The 22,531-nt window shown below is 41.6% G+C and overlaps 1 protein-coding gene across 1 annotated transcript in view; it reads right to left on the bottom strand.

Annotated features, from left to right (window-relative positions):
* LOC144680673 (CUB and sushi domain-containing protein 1-like) overlaps positions 1-22,531 on the bottom strand; it is a 2,611,816-nt gene that overhangs the window by 320,397 nt on the left and 2,268,888 nt on the right. Inside the window, exons 38-40 of the mRNA XM_078541910.1 lie at positions 13,336-13,454; positions 8,096-8,165; positions 4,971-5,087 (exon numbers count right to left, since the gene is read on the bottom strand). Of these exons, the coding sequence (XP_078398036.1) occupies positions 4,971-5,087; positions 8,096-8,165; positions 13,336-13,454 (306 nt within the window). The remainder of the gene's footprint in view (positions 1-4,970; positions 5,088-8,095; positions 8,166-13,335; positions 13,455-22,531) is intronic.

Here is a 22,531-nt window from a genome sequence, read left to right as displayed (position 1 = left end):
GTATACTTTATTTGACTCTTGTATAGGAAATTTTATGACTTCACTCTTTTAGTGAATAACTAGGATTTCGGATTTAAATAAAATTACTGGTCTCAACTGAGATCGTAACACTTTTGAAAGCCAAGGCTGACCCTACCTCCACCACACTCGGACAGTTCATTCCAGATCGTAACACTCGCTGTATAAACAAGATTTTCCCGTGTCGCCATTGCTTCTTTTGCCAATTATCTTTAATCAGTGTCATCTCATTCTTGATCCTTCTGCCAATGGGGGTAATTTATCTTTATCTACTCTGTCTAGATGCCACATAATTTTGAACACTTCCATCAAATCTCCTCTCAACCTTTGTCTCCAGAGGACTGGAGAATGACCAGTTGTTCCATTGTTTAAGAAGGGTAGCAGGGATAATCCAGTAAATTACAGGCGGGTGATCCTTACGTCAGTGGTAGGGAAATTATTGGAGAAGATTCTTCGTGACAGGATTTACTACCATTTGGACGCAAATGGGCGTATTAGTGAGAGGCAGCATGGTTTTGTGAAGGGGAGGTCGTGTCTCACTAACTTGATCGAGTTTTTCGAGGAAGTGACAAAGATGATCGACGATGGAAGGGTAGTGGATGTTATATACATGGATTTCAGTAAGACCTTTGACAAGGTCCCTCATGGCAGACTGGTACAGAAGGTAAAGTCGCACAGGATCAGAGGTGAGCTGGCAAGATGGATACAGAATTGGCTTGGTCATAGAAGACAGAGGGTAGCAGTGGAAGGGTGCTTTTCTGAATGGAGAGCTATGACTAGTGGAGTTCCGCAGGGATCAGTGCTGGGACCTTTGCTGTTTGTAGTATACATAAATGATTTGGAGGAAAATGTAACTGGGCTAATTAGTAAGTTTGCAGACGACACTAAGGTTGGAGGAGTTGCAGATAGTGAAGAGGATTGTCAAAGGATACAACAGGATATAGATCGGTTGGAGACTTGGGCGGAGAAATGGCAGATGGAGTTTAATCTGGACAAATGTGAGGTAATGCATTTTGGAAGGTCTAATACAGGCAGGAATTATACAGTAAATGGCAGAACCCTTAAGTGCATTGACGGGCAGAGGGATCTGGGTGTACAGGTCCACAGGTCACTGAAAGTGGCAACGCAGGTGGATAAGGTAGTCAGGAAGGCATATGGCATGCTTGCCTTCATTGGCTGGGGTATTGAGTATAAAAGCTGGGAAGTCATGCTGCAGCTGTATAGAACCTTGGTTAGGCCACACTTGGAATATTGCGTGCAATTCTGGTCGCCACATTACCAGAAGGATATGGAGGCGTTAGAGAGGGTGCAGAGGAGGGTTACCAGGATGCTGCCTGGTCTGGAGGTTATTAGCTATGAGGAGAGGTTGGGGAAACTCGGATTGTTCTCACTAGAGCAACGGAGATTAAGGGGCGACTTGACAGAAGTTTACAAAATTATGAGTGGCATGGACAGAGTAGATAGTCAGAAGCTTTTTCCCAGGGTGGAAGAGTCAATTACTAGGAGACATAGATTTAAGGTGAGAGGAGAAAACTATAGAGGAGATGTGCGGGGCAAATTTTTTTACGCGGAGGGTAGTGGGTGTCTGGAATTCGCTGCCAGAGGAGGTGGTGAAAGCAGGTACGATAGTGGTGTTTAAGAGGCAGCTTGACAAATACATGAATAGGATGGGAATAGAGGGATACGGACCCCGAAAGTGCAAAATGTTTTAGTTGATGGGCAATATGATCGACGCAAGCTTGGAGGGCCGAAGGGCCTGTTCCTGTGCTGTACTGTTCTTTGCTTCTTTACAAAGAACAACCCTAGCTTCTCCAATCTATCCACATACCTGAAGTCTCTCATTCCTGGAATTATTCTCATAAATCTTTTCTGCACCCTCTCTAAAGCCTTCACAACCTTCCTAAAATGTGGTGCCCACAATTGGAGACAACACTTTAGTTGTGGCCAAATCAACACTTTAGAAATGTTTATCATAAAATCTCCTTGCTTTTGTACTCTGTTCCCAATATTAATTAAGCCCAGGATCTTGTGTGCCTTTTTAACTACTTTCTCATCTGCCCTGCTGCAAAACAGTTATGGCTTTACCTGAAGTTAATTTTGTGCTAATGCTTGATCAAATGTCCATTAGGCCTTGACAGTGTTGGATAGGAAAAACACTGGTTTCTGTTAAAACTTGCTGAACTGTGGTATTCTGTAATAACAGTGTTAGCCCAGACAGTGTTATCAAATCGAGCAAAACCACAGTGTTCACGGGCGAAACATTTGTGTTTGAAATGTTTTATCATGTCTCGAGAATTAACAAGTTTCAGCCACTTCAAATCAGACACAAACTCATTTGGAAGAATGCCAATGCAGCCAAGTCCAGCTGAACATTGGAGGGTAAGGAACCTCCCTCAAGCATCCTCTATTGATGGAAACCAACCAAAACAAGTTGAAAAAAGATTGATACTGCCCAGGTGTTTTTTTTCCAAAGGGTTCAGCCTTTTATTGGATATTTTGGCTGAAAACAAATAATAATACTAAAACGAAACTAAAATTAATAAGCCATCATCGGTATAATATCTTGTCCCTCCCTAGAATTAAGTTATGAAAAAAGACAGTTACAGAAACTTTGGTGCTGCAAACATAGGGAACTACAATTAATATAAAGCTGACCACTTGTGGGTGATTATCGGTCTTTCACTTGCTTCATATTTTGAACAGTTTATTGTTAGTGCCAAGTGGTCATCCATAGTAGAGTAGTGAACCTAATACAGTTGGATAATAATCCAGCATTTTGAGTACAACCCATTATTTCCTGTAATTCTCATGTATGAATCGGAATAAGTGCATAAAAAAATTCTAAAATGCCACCTTCAACAATTTGTGCACATTACTCACAGATCCCTCTGCTCCTTTAGAATTGCACCCTTTATTTTATATTGCCCCTCCTCATTCTTCCCAACAAAATGTATCTCTTAACAGTTTTCTCTCTGCATTAAATTTCATCTGCCATGTGTCCGCCCATTCCACCAGCTTGTCTGCGTCCTCTTCAAGTCTATCATTATCCTCCTCACAGCTCGCAATACTTCCAAGTTTTGTGAAATCTGCAAATTTTGAAATTGTGCCCTGCACACTCAGGTATAGTTCATAAATATATATCAAGAAAAGAAATTGGCCTAATACCTAACCCTGGAGAAACCCCTGTATACCTACCTCCAGTCCAAGAAAAGACCACTCACCACTACTCTCGATTTCCTGTCACTCAGCCAACTTTTTCTATCTACGCTCCCAATTTCCCTTTTAATCTTAAACTGAAATACATTTCCCCAAAAAGCAACAAAAGCGTTACAATGCTTTTACCTTGAGATTTGGCATTTATCAGACACTTGGAATATTGAAAACATTTCTCTTCCTTACAGGATAAAACACTGACATCCCAGTGTTGCATGCAAGCTGCGTTCCACTTGGAAGGAGGGCAATAGGCAATAGGAATTCTCCTTGATAAATTGGGAGAATTGCAAGGTAAAGGTTATCCTTAAAGACTGTTACAAAATTAGGCAGTTCAAACACATTGTTGATGTCCCTGTTATTTTTGAATTGCCTACTCAGCGCTTAAAACACGCTGGAATATCAATTTAAACATGTCTTTGAAATTACACCATGACACAGCAACACATGAATACTTTTAACATTTATCTAAAATTCCATTTCCATCCATTTTAGTGAATATGTTAATCTGTTTAAAACAAATGAGCTAATAGTTCTTTAAAATCGTTGTGACAGCAATTTTGACCAGATGTTTTCAGGGTTTGTACATCATTATCACATCATGTGATTGCGGAGGCCACTATTTTTAAATAGTGTCATTTTGAAATGGGTTCCAGAATATATTAAAGTACTGGTACACAGGCACAAATTTTAAAAAGTTAAAATTTAAATTTTTTGGGGGGTGTAGTTCAATCGAATCACTTGCCCTGTCTGATTACCTGTCTTCCCACAGTCTCCCAATATAATCTGTTCCCTTGAGCAGATGAGCAGGATACCTGCCAGAAAGAAGCATTGCCCTATTTTAAATATGTTGAGTAGGTCCCATAATATCACCAGAATCACTTCTACAATTTTAGGTGGAGGCCTGAGCCAGGGATGGACAGGGAGAGTGGTCAATGATGTATTCTTCGTGAGGCAAGCCTGTTCAGAGTTGGATCCAAGGCTGAAAGAGGCACAGAAGATAAGTTCTAAAGTTTTAAGTTTAGTTTTTCTTGTGGGTCAGGCGGGCTCCTCCCAGTTGCCTCAGCCCAACCACCCCCTCCGCCCCAAATCGTGGCCAGCACATCCTCTGCCCCTTCCCCTCCACAAACATGGCCAAAGCCTCTCATCCCACTCATCCTTCTCGATTACAACAAGAGCCATTCCCCATTCACCCTCTACCTCCCGATGGTGAACAGACTTTCCCCCTCCCCCACTCCCCAAATGTGCTAAACCCTTGTCCACCCTCCTTAACTGTCTTCTCCTCACTGCCCGCCACTGAACTACTCCCATGGGTCCCCAGGTGCCCACTGCCACCTGCTGGCCAGGAGGTCAATCTAGCTGGGTGTCAGGTGCATCCCTGTCATAGGCCCCTCACCTGGCTGAATTCATCACCTACTCCTAGGGTCCTGCACACCTTTCCCGTTCTCCTGTAGAAATCAAGGCGCTAAGGAGATTATGCTTCTTTATATACATATAGCAGAGTGTGCTCATGGCACAATGTCTACCAATTTTCATAGAGTAACTGCATGAAATAAAGATGCTTATATATGAGCGAATCTTTAGAAATGTACTGAGGAAATCTGTTATTATTCATGGACCAAAGAAGGCCAGTGTGTCAACATAATGTCCTCATTCCAAAGTGAATTTCACAGATGCAACCGGCATTCATAAACACTGTATAACCACTGAATAAATCATCACCTTCATTTTAGCTTCCTTACCATATCCAATGGGTAATAAAATCTTCCACGAACAATCCAAGTTGCTTGGATAGTTTCCAGGAAATCCAGGACTTAGGATGACATTGTTCATGTCAGTCAATATCCCTCCACATCTAGCTGATTAATAAGAAAAAAAAACTTCATTTATTCCATGTAGCTGTTCCATGGTCTATGTGCTGCCCTTATATAAATTACTTCCCTTTAATTGTCAGAACTGCACTCAGCAAAGGTTTTCCAGTGAAAAAGTTCAAAGTGCAAAAAAATTGAAATTGAAAGTTACACCCTTGTTAATTTCCAATTTGTAATTTAGGCTCAACAACAACTTGCATTTATCTGGCACCTTTAACATCCCAAGACTGCACCACCAAATGTCCCTTTGTAAGCTTTAATGGGTAAACATAAACAGGTCATAGCCTTACCCATCTGGGAGATACCATTAGTTTCACTAGCTTGGACCAATTCTATCCCTCATATTTACAGGGACATGTGAATCTACTGGCTATGAACCATGTTTAAAATTCTGTACTTTCCTAGATGCAAGGCTCCTAGACGCAAAATTGGGCAAAACCAGAAAACAGACATGGGTACCGCAGTGCATAATTAACCCAGCTTTGTTTCTTACGTCGGAGACGAGCATGTAAACCTCATGCTGCCTACTGATCAGCAATGATGGGTGAGTGCAGCCAGTGCTACTGAACACAGGCAAGCCTCAGCAGGGGGCCCAAGTTTGTGCAGAACTAGCACCGCTTAATGCTAGCCAGCACTGTTTAAAGCCAAAAGCCGGATGTTGTGGCAGCTGGAAGTCTGAAATAAAACAGAAGTGTTGGAAATACTCAGCAGGTCAGGTAACACCTATGAAGAGAGAAACAGAATTAACATTTCAGGTCTGTGACATTTTCAACAGATGAGAGGCCATTGACCTAAAACATCAACTCTATTTTCTCTCACCACAGATGCTGCCTGACCTGCTGAATGTGTCCAGCATTTTTTGTTTTCATTTTACCACAGCGAAGCCAGCCCATGTCTCTTCAAGAGGAGATGCATTCTGGCTGCAGCAGGTGCTGGAACTGGTTGTAGAAGATGGCGTGAGCAAGAAGAACAGTGAATTATGAGGAAACACAGCAGCTAGCTGGACACTGGTGGAAGAGATGGACAGGAGAAGAGAGGTCCTCTATCTATCTATATAGGCCCAGGAGGCCCTGCAGACAAAGGCATTGGGACCAGGTAACTGTGGTATTCAATGCCAGGAGTCAGGGTTTCTTCAAGAACCTCGATGCAAAGCCACAAAAAGTTTAATGGCCTCATATGAATGGTCAAGGTTAGTAAATTCAACTTCAAATGCCATATTCCACTAACTGCACCACTAGCCTCTCACACTGCTGAATGCACCACACTCCCTAGCCTCACACACTGCTGAATACACCACACTCCCAGCGATCTCTATCAATCATGACTCATACCTAACATTCATAGCCGCACCTTACCCTCATAAACATAGAACTGCTTGCAGGCTTCACACCCACATCTCACAGCTCGCATACAAAGCCAGCCATTCAACCATGACAGCCACATTGCCAAACACATTGCACCCACTCACTGGATGCTTTCCTTTCTCCGAACAGACAACATGGCTCATAACTGGAGGCAGCATCACATAACCGGTGGGGACAGATAGAGCTTTTTGTTCTTATTCCAATGGAGAAGACAGCGCTCATAATCATAGAAGCACAATGACTGAGGCGGTGGCCAGCAACAGGTTTGAAATCTATGAAGTTAACCGCATGCTCATACCTAATCCCTTCTCCCAATTCCTCTACATCCCACAAGCTGCAGATACTATAAGCATGCACCTCTTGCTTTTCCCTTTCTTTTACCAAAACTCTTACCCTTGTGCCTTTCTCATTTCAGATACCTCAGAAATGCCACCTGGACAGGCAGTGATGGAACACAAAGAAGTGGTAAATCAGCAAGACAGTGATGGAGAAGAAACAGTGTCTCCCACTCTCAAACTCGCAGCTGCCAGCTCCTGTACTGACACTGCATGTACTTTAGAGGACAGCTTAAATTTGGAACTGCACGTGGTGAGACACCAGGCTCGAGTGGCCTGCAGTCAGGGAGCATAGGTACCAAATTGCCAGAGGACGAGGTTGCATGAGTTCTGCTGCAGAGGATTCAGATGAGGACTTTTATATGGGCGGCCTAAAAAAGAACTCGGTACATTGACTGCAGATTTTTTTGGCAGCGTACAAATGTCAAGGAGCATTGAGGATTCTGGTACCAACTTGGCTCAAGACTTTGTGAAGAGGTTGGACCCCATCATTTCCAGTGTAGTAATGGTGGCCAACTCCATAAGGACTTTTGCAAACCCAACTGTGATGCCACTTCTGGTGATTGATGTTTTAGCTCCCATTTCAGCACAAGCAGAAGCCAGCCAACATCTGAGTGCTGCAGCAGAAGCTACAGACTGAAGTCATACAAGCTCAGCTTGCAGTTATGCATTTGCAGACTACTGCCATCTTGGCTGTGGATACCAGTGCTCAAAGGGACCCGCAGGATCTCACAGCAATCCAGCAACCTGTCCGCCAGCAGATTACTAGGATTACTGAGGCACCATACAGGGGAGTGGCAGTGGCTCCGTAGAGCACAAATCAGCTGTTCTCACTTAGATAACCTATCAGGTTTTGCCATGGTTCTGCAAAACCAACTTACAAGAACAGCACAGGAATGAATCCCCTGCCAATTTTTATTTTGTGACTATCAGACGGCACCTTCTCTGGCAAATTTTGTTCAAATACTAATTTTGCATTTTCTGAAGTCCAAACAATTAGATCCAAAATGAATACAGCTTCATATGTGATTGTTTAGAAAAAAATTAACAGTGTAAAACTGGTTCAGTTAGTAATGGAAAAAAGAAGCCAAGCAATACTGGGTAGGTGCCAGATTCAGTGCCAGTCCATGCGGAGTTACTTGATTCCTAGTTAGTCTGGGAGCGGGAGCACCTCTAGGCTATAACAGCAGGCCATATAAGCATTCCTCCCTAAAATACCTAGTATTGCAGCATAATCGTTTTCTTTTGTCACAAAGATAGAGAATTCTCCAACTGAGAGGGATCTTCCTCCACTTACCAATGCAAATTGGAGGCGGGTAGTTCCAACGGCGAACAGTTCCAGGCATACAAGAAACATGGGCTTGTCCCTAGGAAGTAAAAACATTCCAATCATATACCAGTTAGCAGTTGATAAAATGAAACAGCTGCATAAAAGCGAAGACATTCTCTGGCAAAATAGTGCCTTTAATATTGACTTTGATTTTTATTACTGTATTCCAAGGGAGGAATGATAAACATGACTACACTGCTCGCCTCCAAAGGATTAAAAGATGAATGCATTGATGGATAAACCTTTAAGACCAGAACATATAATTCCAAAGTTGTGCTGAAATGTCATGCGTATTGATAGGGTCAACACAAAATACATGTATCATTTGCTGGGAACAATAATGAAACAGATTGAGAGAGAAAAGATAGAGGTATTATTGTCAATGACTAATGTAGATAAATCTAAAAAGATATTAAGTTGTATTAATTGATCCATTCAGTCTAAGTCAAAGGATACCATTCTATAATTATACAGATCATTGGTTAGATCATATTTGGAACTCCGTCCCCAGTTTTGGCACCCCCTGCACCCCATCCCCAATGTGATGGGTGAACTTAAAGAACGTCAGCTACATAAACAGACTTAAAGAACTTGGTCTATTTACTTCAGAGTAGCAGAGCCTTAAAGGTAACCTGATAGGGGTTTATAACATAACTCAAGGGCTCTATAGATCCCTATTGGCAGATTATTCCAGTTTAACAGATTGGAGAACATGAATCTAAACTATATAAGAGCAGGAATAAATGAGATGTTAGGCAATTCTCCTTTGCCCAGAGTAGTGAGTCTTTGGAATACTTTGCAGCTGGTGTAGTGAGTGCTGAGTTTCTGCATGCCAAGAGGGAGCTGGAATAGTTCCTAACTGGAGCAGAATCACATCATACAGAAAGTAAATTGTCTTTAAAGAGACACTTGGTCCATGTGATCTGCTAATTTTGATCCTGATTGGTGGGGCGGAGGTCGGGGGTGGGGGGGGGGGCACTGCGGTGTAGTCAGGCAGAAATTTTCCAGAATATTCTTTCCATTATTGTTATTTTTCAGGTCTCCCAGGATTATATTCCTTTGCAGGTGGAGCAGAAGTGTTTAGCCATGATGGTCCAGCCATCATGACGTGAGGCAAGCCTTGATGGACCTGCTGGTATTTTCTTGCCAGTCAAGTTTGTAACAACAACAGGTTGTCAGAAGTACAGAAATAATGGAACTTAAAGTTCCTAATACTATATATGAGTGACCAGTAGCTTTCTAGTTTTTGCATGCATTATGATATTTTTGAGTGGATATATTGCTATGACTTTCCCACCTGTCCACAGGTGGCAGAGGAAGAAAAAACAAACTTTTCAATACCAATTCCTCCATCCATGTTCACAAGTTTGGGCCCATGAAAATGTAAATGAGGATGCCTACAGAGGGAATTAAAATGTTACTGGAGTTTAGGTGTCACCGTTTCATCTGGGACTCTGCCAAGCATTCTTTCTATCATGAGTTGAGTAAATATTTAAAGAGTTTCCCCTGCCAGCTTTGGTTGAAGTCATTTTTTATTTAGTGGACCAAAGCTGCATAAAACTTCATAGCTAGGCACATGAGATAACACTGAATAATAATAATGCATTTTAATAAAGCAGCAGGGACCACCCCCAAGCTCCAAAATTTAGCAGTGCAATTCAGAAGATCTCAAATGTCATTATTATTCTGCATAGCAAAAGAAGTCATATATACTGGTCTTAAAATGGTAAAATATTATTGAACTGAAATATTTGAACCTAGAATTTCCTAATAATAGAGTAGGTTACTGCTCGATAAACCAGCAGTAATCACATCACATCAGTGCATCTGTGAATATCAACACTCATCAACAGCTGGACATGCACTGAAGGCTGACAAATTCACCACCAGTGACTGCCAGCACACCCCATCAAAGGTGGAAAATCAAGACACTGGCTTGGATTTTTTGGCATCCCACTCACAAACACGGCACTTCATATTTTCGCCAGAATGGGAATGGGGGCGGTTCACGCATGTGTAGTTCACAGAGGTGGCTGGCCATTTAGACCATCAACTGCCTCCACTGAAGTCAATTTTTTGTATCCCAGGAGTGTGAAACCTGAAGTGTACACAGCAGACCTAGTGAGAGTAGGTCTTAACTTTGTGCATTTCTTAGGGTAGCCAGGTTATCCTTTCCTTTGGAGAAGTGGTAAAGTTGCCCTTTGGATCTGGTCCTGGGACATCTTCTGGGGGAGGTCAGGTGCCCTCTGGAATTGTTAAAATAGGCATGAATGTGTGTAGAAAGTGCATAAACTCATTGATTGCCAAGCTTAACTGTCAAAAGTATTAAGAGGACCTGTTAAAAGTACCTGTGAAAGAGAGTTGTCAAGGCATTTAAAAGTCCTGTCATTTTAATCTTTGAAAACAATGGCCTGAGTGTTAAAAAAAATAATTGCTTGCTACTTCACTGTGTCTGTTGACATAGCCTGAGGGCTTTCATTACTGGATTACTGCTGCATGACTGACTTCACAACCATCCTTTATTACCATAGGGTGCCTACCATTTCATTTTAATTGATTGCTACAAATGGTTATAGACTCTTTGAAGTGGAACAATGAATTCCAATGCTGTTATCAGGAATTGTGCACTTGAATGAAATGTTTATTGTTATAAGGCTTTATGTGGTTGAAGTAATGCAAAAGAAGTAAATGGGATTTTTTATGAATGTATTTTTTTCAATCCAATGACGTGTGCAATAAACACTTAGAACTTTATTTTATAGAACTTTATTTTATCTCATCTCTGCATGGGTCCTGAGGTCTGTCCATGGTGGATACTGGGTGAGTTGGCATTGTAGGTGTAAGGGTGAGTTGGGGGCATGGGTTGGCTTGAGTTGGCATGAAGTTAACAAAAGGGCTCTAAAAGGCTATGGGGGTGGGGCAGGGCATAGGTTGGCATGGAGGGTATGAGGGGCTATGGGAAGTGGGTACAGGTGGCATGGATGGGGCGTGGAGAGTGTACGGGGGGGGTGAGAGTTGTGAGAGGTGCTTTATATTTTATTTTTCTTTAAAAAAAATATTTGGACTCAGTGCTGGAGTCCCTAGGCAAGCCTTCTGCCCAGCTTGTCTCTGCACCCAGCGTCCTCCTCACTACTTCTGGGGTCACCCACCCGACTTGTAATCTAGTCCACCTCCCCCAGGCCAAAAATTGGCTGTTTGGGCAGCTATTTATAAAAGTCGGGTTTGCGGAGCCTGGAATTCTCCCAGCTCTGCACGCCCGACTGGCGGACAAAAACCCAAGCCACTAACTGGCAAAGCCCAGATTTCAAGACAGGAATCTATTTCATTTCTTTATAGAGGGGACAATCAACACCTAGGGCTGTTTGGGGGCAGAGGGGGGCTTGTGGGTGGTGTCAGACAGAGTAATCCAATCCAGAGCACTAGGCTCATTTAAGAAACAGCCAGATGGAATAGCAGGAAAACAGCAAGGCTGGTATTCTGGAAAGATCCTATCAAATGGAACAAAGGGTGTTCTCCAAAACCATCTGGTGAAGCAATTGGGATGGCAATTTTTACAGTGATTTACAGAGAATTTACAACACAGAAACATGCCATTCAGCCCAACTCTTCGCTGTTTATCCTTCAAAATGAGTTTCCTTTCATCCAACTCCATCTAACCTGATCAACAATGTTATTTTTTTTTTCACTCTCATGCCCTTAAATATATTTATGCTATTTACCTCAGCCACTCCTTGCAGTCGCGATTCCTACATTCTCACTATACTCTAGTTTCTCCTAAATTATTTATTGGATTCATGAGTGACTGTCTTATAATGTTGAACCCTAGTTTTGGACTCATCCACTGGTGGAAACATCTAACCATATAATTGTGAGCTAAAACCTGCCATCAAACTGCAGGGGGAGCGTGCATTACATCGAAATTATCTGATATCGCAACCAGCTTATCGAATATACCCAAAATAGCCATGTTGTGGAAAGACTCCTGGGCCTTGCGTGACCTTGGTACATTTATGACCATTCAAAAAATGTTCTCAATAATCAAGGATATTCAACTATAAAGAAGTGACAAAATGATTGATTATTCCATCCTTCAATAATAAAAGGAAAATTACTCTTTTATGCTTAGTTCCTTAATTTTTGAAAAGCCTCAAAATCCTTTTTTTTTTAAATAAATTTTAATCATGAAACAAAATCATGTGATGTTAATAGCATTTTTGGCTGAGGAGTTCTTTGTTAGAAAAAATGCTCCTTTTGAAGCTTTGTACACGATGGTGGGCTGGTAAGTGATTTTAAATGGCTCAAAGTCAAAAGTGGCAGCAAGTACATTGTGTTAAAAAGGCATTGCTGAGAACATAATGTTCCATTTTTACATACTGCATGATGATATTTTTCATGACCTAAAATAGACAAGTTCTTTCTTTAAGAGCTGCACAAACTGACAATTATGTGACGAGCACATTCAATAGAGACCAGAATAAGACAAACAAAAGGCACACCCATTGTTCACTAATCATAGCTGTTAACCTTTAGACTCAACTCTTGTCATTTTTAGTTAGGAACTGGATGACTGAATCCCTGCAGAGTCATATCAAGCAGCTGGTTCAAAGAGAAGAAAAAAAAGTGAATAAAATGTCACATTTCACAAGCCCTTCTGCTATATGTATTCCAAGTCCTGTAGGACTTTTTGTTTGATGCTTTATGTATCCTATGAGCAGCCCATTACTGGGATTGAAGACACACTTTGTATCTGTGTGTTGGGGGCAGAGGTAGGGAAAGAGAAATTATTTAAAGCAGCATACTTGGAAAATGCCCATTCATGGACATTGCATTTATTTTCTGTATTCCAATTGTGATATAAACGGAAGTCACAATAGGGGAAAAGATTGACTTTTCTGAAAAAAAAATTTACATCTGGAATCTTGACATCCAAAGTCTACAAATTAGGTTCAGTTTGTGCAAACCATCAATTTTAATGAACATCCCGAGTATAATTATTCAAGCGGCACTTTACAGAGGTACTGTAATACTATTATGCACAACTGTGCAACACTGCAATAAGAATTATGTTGAAATCACATAATCTAGTAAGTTGTTACACTAGAGGAACAGGGATGATGCAAATATACATCCTTTTCAAGAGTGCAGTACTAAGATTCATGATAATACATAGCCACACAGCAGCAAAGTGAACTCCTCCTTGAACTTACCTGCAGTGTGTAGCCAGACTCACAGCTAAAAGACACCACATCATTAACAAAGTATCTGTCTCCAATCTTTATGCCGTTGCTAGGAACCACCGGGTCAGGGCAGGTTGTAAGACCAACAGCTGCAGTGAGACACACATATTCAATTGGAAGCAAACAAAAGGTAACATGAAATTTAAACATTTGGACGATTCCAAATCTACTATTACATAAAAAATTATGAAACATGTAAACATGTCGATCCCTCTCACATTTCTTTTTTTAATTTAATGTGCATATATATCTGACAACATATTGGCAACATACCTAAATTCATCTCTGGGTTCTAACTTAAATTCATGTATTTCAAGCATGAATCTGATAACAACAACATTGAGAAGTATTTTCTTCTCGATGAATAATAATAAAAGAAAAATATGAAATGAGAATCTAGAACAGAAAGACGGCTTAACATTTAAGTGTGGTTATTCATCGGAATTGCTTTATCTAGAATTTTCTGTTTTTACCAGATTGAGGGCAGGTGTAATTTTTGTTTTAAATGTCTACGGAAACATGTACCCAGCCATGTCTGATCAAAGCAGCAAGTTCATCACTTTATGTTCCTTTACTTGCAATATTCTCAGCTGGTGGCACAGCTTCTTTCAACAAAGATAGATACAGACTGAATCAGTGAAGATGGAAACCCTTATTCCAAACTCTCTTGTTTTCAGTGTACAAATGCATGCTCGTCAGCAACTATACTGATGTTAATAGTATAGCACAGTGCATCTATTTCAAATATTTCACTCAGTGACCACACAGAGCCCAATTAATAGGTGGCAACTGGTAAAGAAATGTTGGTCGAAAAATACCATCAGAGTAAATAATAACATGGAAATAGGCTGTCAAATGATTTTGGTTTTTTTGCACTGCATAGTTATTCCGCCACTTATTCCTTATGCCATGGATTTAAGCATTTAGACCCCGGCTGTTCTGTAAAATAAAGTCTCATTTAACTTCATGGAGAGAGTGGAATAGTTTCTGAAAACAATGAGGTGTGCAATTATTTTAAATCATCGCTATCATATTTCCATTCTGTTAAAATACCAACAGTTAGAGGTAAGCATAGTCGAAATTTCCAACCACTTGCTTGGTGCACTCCATCTCATCTTTTAGAACCAAGGCACTTTTTTTGGCTTCTTTACAATTTGCTCTGCTAGGAAAACCCAATAACTGAACATAAGAACATCAGAAACAGGAGCAGCAGTAGCCCATTCAACCCCTCGAGCCTGCTCCACCATTCAGTAAGATCATGACTGATCTGACTGTAGCCTTACTCCACTTTCCTATCAAGCCTACATAACACTCGACTCCCTTGTCAATCAAAAATCTGCCTCGTTCTATGTTCCCCCAAACATCCTATCAGCATTTAAGAACCATAGAACTTTAAAAATTGGGTTGCAGGATATTTATTAAAGCATAAGTTGAACAAATGTCAGGCATGTCAAAATCTGAGTGGCTTACAGAAAATAAAGCACCAAATGATGCAAGCCTCATAACACACAAACACTACACCAGGCGCAATTAAGTCATGTTGGCTGTGACACAAGTGATTTATTCTTAATTAAACATGATTCTCAATGTGCAAGTGAGATAATTATTTTTAGTTTAGATTATTATTTTGTTGATTTCCAGCTGGACTTACCAACACAGATGCTGTGAGGGCTGCAGTGGAACATGTGATGATGTGTCAAATGGCCCAAAATCAGTCATTTTAACTGAAAGATGGCGTGTCAGAAATGAATGTTTCTCAAGTATTAAACTGCTGTGTTCCCAGTGGTTTCTTGAAACAAAAGTGCCAAGGGTGGCTTAATAGAGGATCAGACAAAAGGTCTATCCATGAACAAGTGCTGTGCAAAAGAAAGGCTTATTTAATTCTTCTCATCATTAATATTTACTGCTTGAATGTCTAACTATTTCCCCCCTCCAGGACCACTGGTATTTAAATAACAGTGAAGTAGGTGACAGTTTGTTAACTATGTTACCCTGTTATACCCCCACTGATTACTGACAGCATAATCAGCAGCAGAAATATCATTTCACCCATGGGCTACTATATCATCCTGCAGAAATTAACATCGGGCAATGCAACAGAAGTACATTATGATTACAAAGCAAAAAGGACCTAAAGAGTCACAACTTAAAGTCTCCCCATGTTATTCAGAATTCATATCCCCCAGCTGCTTAGGACCTGAAGCCAAATCCAAACTCTGCACAATTAGTGCAGGTAGAATGAAAGTGTTAGAGAAAGCAGATACATGGAATAGGCCATCAACCTATCATTTTAGCTCAATTCAAATTCCAGTTCTGGTAATAACATACTGAGCTCCATTGTGTGACCAATTCCTTTTATTTATATATATATATATACATATAAATAAATCTATATATAATATACACACACATATATATATATAATATATATGAAAAATATATGAAATATTATATATATATATATTTCATATTTTTCATATATATTTTATATATATATATATGTGTGTATATTATATATAGATTTATTTATATGTGTGTGTGTGGGTATATAATTGAATGTATTGCATAAGAATATAAGAAACAGGAGCAGTGGTAGCCCATTCGGCCCCTTAAGCCAGTTCCACCATTCAATAAGATCATGACTGATCTGACTGTAGCCTTACTCCACTTTCCTATCAACCCTACGTAACACTTGACTCCCTTGTCAATCAAAAATCTGCCTCGTTCTGTGTTCCCCCAAACATCCTATCAGCATTTAAGAACCGTAGAACTTTAAAAATTGGCTCACAGAATATTTATTAAAGCATAAGTTGAACAAATGTCAGACATGTCAAAATCTGAGTGGGTTACAGAAAATAAAGCACCAAATGATGCAAGCCTCATAGCACACAAACACTACACCAGGCGCAATTAAGTCATATTGCACTGGGAAGTGCAAAGAAGGAATACAGATAACAAAACCAAGGAGAAGAACTGCAGCATCAGTGAAGGAGAAAAAGCACCAGAGACATAGATAAGCCTTTGAAAAAATAGTTGATCAGATGATAGAAGATTTTACTGACAATTTTATGATAGCAAATTATAGCACTTATGTTTTCTTAATATTAAGTAAAGAAGTAACGATTGACATGGAATCATGTGTTAACCATCTAAGAATTCAGAATTTCTTACCAAAACAGTGTTCATGGGGAGGACTTTTCCCTCGTCAGGCGGGCTTGGCAGGGGTGGTCAGGAAGCCTACCGCCGCCTGATCGCGATTTAACGCGGGGAGGGGGGGGCAGGGGGAGCAATTAAGATTCAGCGCTGCCTGTGTGGGATGGGGGAGGCCTGTGTGGGATGGGGGAGGAGGAGGAGGGCAAGCATGAACGACGTGCATGCATGCGGGTGTGTGCTTGAAAATCCTCTTGAAGCACAGAGCTGCCGAAGGGAGATGAACATTTTTCAAAATAAAAAATAAAGATTTTTAAAATGTCATGAAACATATCCTCTCATGTGGCTCTGTCACATAAGCAGGGACATGTTATTAATTAAATTTTAAAATTTTGATTTTATTTTTATTTGCTGTTAGAAAGCTCATCCCTAACAGCACTGGATTGCAGCGGTTCAAGAAGGCATCTCAGCGCCACCTTCTCAAGGGCAATTAGGGATGGGCAATAAATGCTGGCCTAGCCAGCGAAGCCCACATCCCCGTAAATGAATTTTAAAAAGACACAGAATTGAAAGGAGCAATGACAAGAAAATAATCTCAATAAAATATTCAGATGACAATATAAATCATAACAGTGAACCATAATTAAACTCTGTGGCTATTCGAAGCAGTATTAATTTTGTCCTATAGCCTTTTAGGATACAATTTGAAATTCATCTCTGCATATTTTTTTCTTTTGGTCCATCTCTCTTTTTACTCATCTCAACACTCAGCACCATTATGAAAACTCATGTAGGTAGTTCCATTCAATGAGGCATGAAGATCATCACACAAAAGAATTTCAGTTGGAAATAATGCTATTGTATCTGGTCTATGATATTACTTAAAAAAATGAATTTCTGTGATGCTATTCAACTTTTTGATCAGGGGGTTATCTAGTTTATTCAGCATTAAAGTGCCAATGAGCATATCTCCTGGTTTTCTCTCTTGTTGTGGAATAAAAATGTGAACTGCAGTACAAAGAGGGCAAACATATATATCCCTTAGTATAAGATCAGATAGAAAAAAGTTGCCAAGGAAGCCATCCCAAAAAGCTCACAATTCTAGACGAGAAGAGGTCTTTGCATCAACTGCAGGCAATGTGGGGAGGTAACATCAAAATCGAAACGTTTTAAATGTCAAATCATGACAGTCAAATAGAATAGGGATTCATTTTGTGCATGTCCTTCACAGCATAACTATGCTTTCGTGATGGCACTGAGGGAGATGTCAATGTCATGGTTTATAAAGTATGTAAATGACATTATTTTACTCCATTTCACAACTTGCATTTCCAATACAAAGTTTAGAAAGAAGAAAAATTAATTGCCTAACTGTTGAGTTACTACCTCAAAAGTGCATGGATCAGTGAAGTGTCAGAATTCTGCCTTTTTCTGATAACAATCAGAGACCTATAAAGCGACTCATTTCTAAGCTTGGCAGTTCATTACACAACACGAAAGCCCTGATTTTTAACTTGGGGAGTGAATCAGGTTGGCGGGGGCAGGGAAAGCTGGAAACCCCTTTGACAGCAGCAGTGTGAGGCCTGAGCAATTTTAACTCTCCTCCTTCTAAAAACGGCAAGGCTGCTCATTTGATTGGGATGAAAAACGAGCAGCCTGTCCAAATTCCTCTCTCAGGAGGCTTGCTGGAAATTGTGCAGAGGTCTACTTAAAGAAGGAGTGTACCTCTTAAAGTGATGATCCATTTGTTGAAGACCTATTGTGTTCCAATATTGTTTCCAAGAAAGTGGATCTGACAGAAGAATTGCATGGCCTCTCCTATTTTTTTTTCATGTCTCCTTGGAAACCCTGTTGGAGGAGTCAGGGCAAAGAGAGAGGTACTATTTCACCAACACCTGCAGGAGCATCCCCATGGCAACTATTCATCTGGATGGAGAAAGCTGGCTGGGTCTGTGCCAGCAGCATCATTCCCAAAACCTGGTTTCAGTGTGGAAAGAGGCTCAATTACCTCAAGGTCAGCAAGGGTGATTGCACCTCTTCATCTCTCCACCCCTCTTAACAAGACTCCTTTCATTTGCTCTCCCAACACCCTGAATAATTCCCTCCCTTCCAACACATCTATTAACATCTGGTTCCCAAGGACACACTGCCAGGCCTCTCATTGCAAACACACTCACCTCTTCCACTGCCTTCCTTGAACAAACAGCAATGTCTTTTCACATCTTAGCCCAGCACTGCTTCCTCACTTCACATTCCACACATGGCTTTACAGGTACATGCATCACCATGCCATTGTCAATCCACCTTGCTTCTTCTCCATCTCCCAGCAGGTGCGCTATTTGGACAAGTTATACACATCTCTACTTATCTTTACACAGCCTCTCGCTAACTCCCCCTCTCTTTCTGCAAGACAAGATGGCACATCATGTAAGGGAGAGGAGAAAGATTAGGAAAGAGTACCCAGCAAAGCCTTCACCCATGTGCAGCACATGCTGGGGATTAGTGACCCAGACAAAGAGAGGAAAAACAAGGCTGGCAGATTATTTTAGAAGAATGCCTGCATATCACTTGTAATGTTTCACCCATCTCAGCGAACATTCAGCAATCTTCACAGCTCTAACTGGATAATGTTCAGCCTCTTCAGGTCATTCTATTTCTTATCCCTTCCCTCTTTCTTTGAGATCCTTCTCAGCATTTGGACCCATCGAAGAAGACACTTTGGAGGCAGACAATGCTTCTGTTACACACTACACCCTACCAAGCACAAACACAAAAGCTGGCACTTTGTGGGTTGGTTAGTGAGCCAGAGGGGTCAGTACAGGATGAAATAGGCAAATGAATATGACTTTTGACAATGCAGTGGCTGCTCAGAATGATACTGGAATATTTACTGTAGGCTTTGTATTGAATGTTCTGGAATGAAGTTTGAACCTACAAAATTAATAATGCCGAGGCGGCAGTCCCACCCACCAGCTGGGAAGTCAGAGGTCAGCCTGCCCCCAGTGGCCCGGGAGGCCACAACACTATTTTGCATGGTTTATCCAAATAGTTTCCCGAGTCGTGGCCCACCCCAACAACACAGGGTGTCCCACCTCCAAGAGGGCTGGCAGCTCTTCAGTCCCAGCAATGCGGCTCTCTCCATCAGGCATAGGGTGCCCAATCAGGAGAGACACCTGGAATCTGCAGGCAGGCTGCCAGGGTATACCACATGGTGTGGGCACCCCGACCCCTGGTAAAATACCGATGATGGCGATAAGCGGTCCTTAAGTGGCCACTTAAGGGGCTCCATTAAACTAAGAGCAGGCTGGCCACCTGACACCAATCCTGCCACAAGTAAATCTCAACACCGTGGTCAAGATGAACTATGTTGCATAGGGTCATGCAGTGGTCATGGTCTCAATGGTGGTCAAAAGCTCAGTCAGACACTCCAAACATGGGGCTGTAGACTCCTCCATAGATGGTTACAAACTGTGCAGGCTCTTAACTCACTTCATGAATTGCTGCTGATGAGCTATCAAGCTGCATTGTTAGACAGGCTCAGAGAAATCTGAATCACGGGGATCAGCAGCTGACTGAGCCAGCCCTCCAGACAATTGGTTGTTGCTGCTTCAAAGGCTATGCCATTCCATCCTTCTCAATCATAATTTGTGCTTCATTAAGTGTTCCCTCTTGCAACCGAATCCCAGGCCACAGCTTCTGAGCATGTATGTCTGTTCTGATGTTTGGCAAGGAGTGGATGATGTAGATACTGTGAAGTGCTTGGCAGGAACAAGACAATCAACTCTTTTTCACCCTCCTTCTTTTACCCAGAAGAACCGAACAACGGCATATTTTAGAATGATGGCAGAAAATACCCCTTAAAATAGACCTAACATGGCAAGCAGGGGCAGTGTGCTACATTGCAGTGTATTTTTCATTTGAGGGAAAGAATGCATCTGAGGGGAGAGCAAAAAGAAAACAAAGGTAATAATGTTTGTGAGCTTGGTGGAAGCTTCTGACTTCAAACTATCCCTATTGCTTCCATTCACAGAATCTTCAATGCCATTCCTTGTGAGGAGTTACAGGTTAACTGAATCCCCCACTATTTACAAGGGTGCTTGATATGTGCCACTTAGGAACATAAGAACAGAAGGCCATTCAGCCCATCAAGCCTGGTCCATCATTCAAGATGATAATGACTGATTGAACGTTTCAATGTCTTCTACCCTCACTATCCCTATAACCCTTTACATTATTGTTAATCAGAAATCTATCAATCTCTAACTTAAACATACTCTATGACTGAGCTTCCACAGGCCTATGGGGTAGAGAATTTAGTTCTGCAAGTGAGCAGAATGACAGAACAAGGAACATGAGATGCATCATCTAAATGTTCAAATGGGCTGCCACCTTATGTCAGTATGTGAACAAGCAAAAGGGTCTTAGTTTTGCTATTTGCCAGATTTAATTGCCACAAAGTAAACGCACCGTCATGAGTGAAGAGTGCTCCTAGTAAAATATGGGTATGTCAACAGTTGCCATAAAGTTGTTTTTTAAAAATTCATTCATAAGATGTGGGCTTCGCTGGCTGGGCCATCATTTATTGCCCTAGTTGCCCTTGAGAAGGTGGTGGTGAGCTGCCTTCTTGAACTGCTGCAGTCCATGTGGTGTAGGCACACCCACAGTGCTGCTAGGGAGTTCCAGGATTTTGACCCAGTGACAGTGAAAGAATGGCGATATGTTTCCAAGTCAGGATGGTGAGTGACTTGGAAGGGAACTTCGAGGTGGAGGTGTTCTCATCTATCTGCTGCCATTGTCCTTCTAGATGGTAGTGATCGTGGGTTTCAAAGGTGCTGTCTAAGGAGCCTTGGTGGATTGCTGTAGTGCATCTTGTAGATGGTACACACTCCTGTTACTGTGCATCAATGATGGAGGGAGTGAAAGTTTCTGGATGGGGCGCCAATCAAGCGGGCTGCTTTGTCCTGGATAGTGTCAAGCTCCTTGAGTGTTGTGGGAGCTGCACTCATCCAGGCAAGGGGACAGCATTCCATCACACTCCTGGCCTTGAAGATGGTGGACAAGCTTTGGGGAGTCAGGAGGTGAGTTACTCACCACAGGATTCCTAGCCTCTGACCTGCTCTTGTAGCCACACTATTTATATGGCTAGTCCAGTTCAGTTTCTGGTCAATGACAACCCTGAGGATGTTGATAGTGGGGGATTCAGTGATGGTAATGCCAGTGAACATCAGGGGGCGATGGTTAGATTATCTCTTGTTGGAGGTGGTCATTGCCTAGCATTTCTGCTAAATGGAATAGGTTTCGAACAGATCTAGCAACTCAAGGCTGGGCATCCATGAGGCACTGTGGGCCACCACCAGCAGCAGAATTGTACTCAAACGCAATTTGTAACCTCATGGCCCAGCATATCCCCCAGTCGAACATTACCACCAAGTCAGGGGATCAAACCTGGTTCAATAAAGAGTGTAGGAGGGCATGCCAGGAGCAGCACCAGGCATACCTAAAAATGAGGTGTCAACATAGTGAAGCTGTAACACAGGATTAATTGCATGCCAAACAGCATAAGCAGCAAGTGATAGACAGAGCTAAGCAATTCCACAACCAATGGATCAGGTCTAAGCTCTGCAGTCTTGCCACATCCAGTCGTGAATGGTGGTGGACAATTAAACAACTCACTGGAGGAGGTGGCTCCACAAATAACCCCATCCTCAATGATGGGTGAGTCCAGCACATCAGTGCAAAAGATAAGCCTGAAGCATTTGTAACAATCTTCAGCCAGAAATGTCGAGTGGCTGATCCATCTCGGCCTCCTCTGAAGGCCCCCAGCATCACAGATGGTAGTCGTCAGCCAATTCGATTCACTCCAGGTGATATCAAGAAAGGACTGAAGGCACTGGATACTACAAAGGCTTTGGGTTCTGACAATATTCCGGCAATAGTACTGAAGACTTGTGCTCCAGAACTTGCCGCGCCCCTAGCCAGCTGTTCCAGTACAGCTACAATACTGGCATCTTCACGA

Source organism: Cetorhinus maximus, chromosome 5 (genome assembly GCF_964194155.1).
Source record: "Cetorhinus maximus chromosome 5, sCetMax3.hap1.1, whole genome shotgun sequence".
Lineage (NCBI taxonomy): Eukaryota > Metazoa > Chordata > Chondrichthyes > Lamniformes > Cetorhinidae > Cetorhinus > Cetorhinus maximus.
Note: the sequence above shows the minus strand (reverse complement) of the source record. Positions and strands in the feature narration are given on the sequence as shown.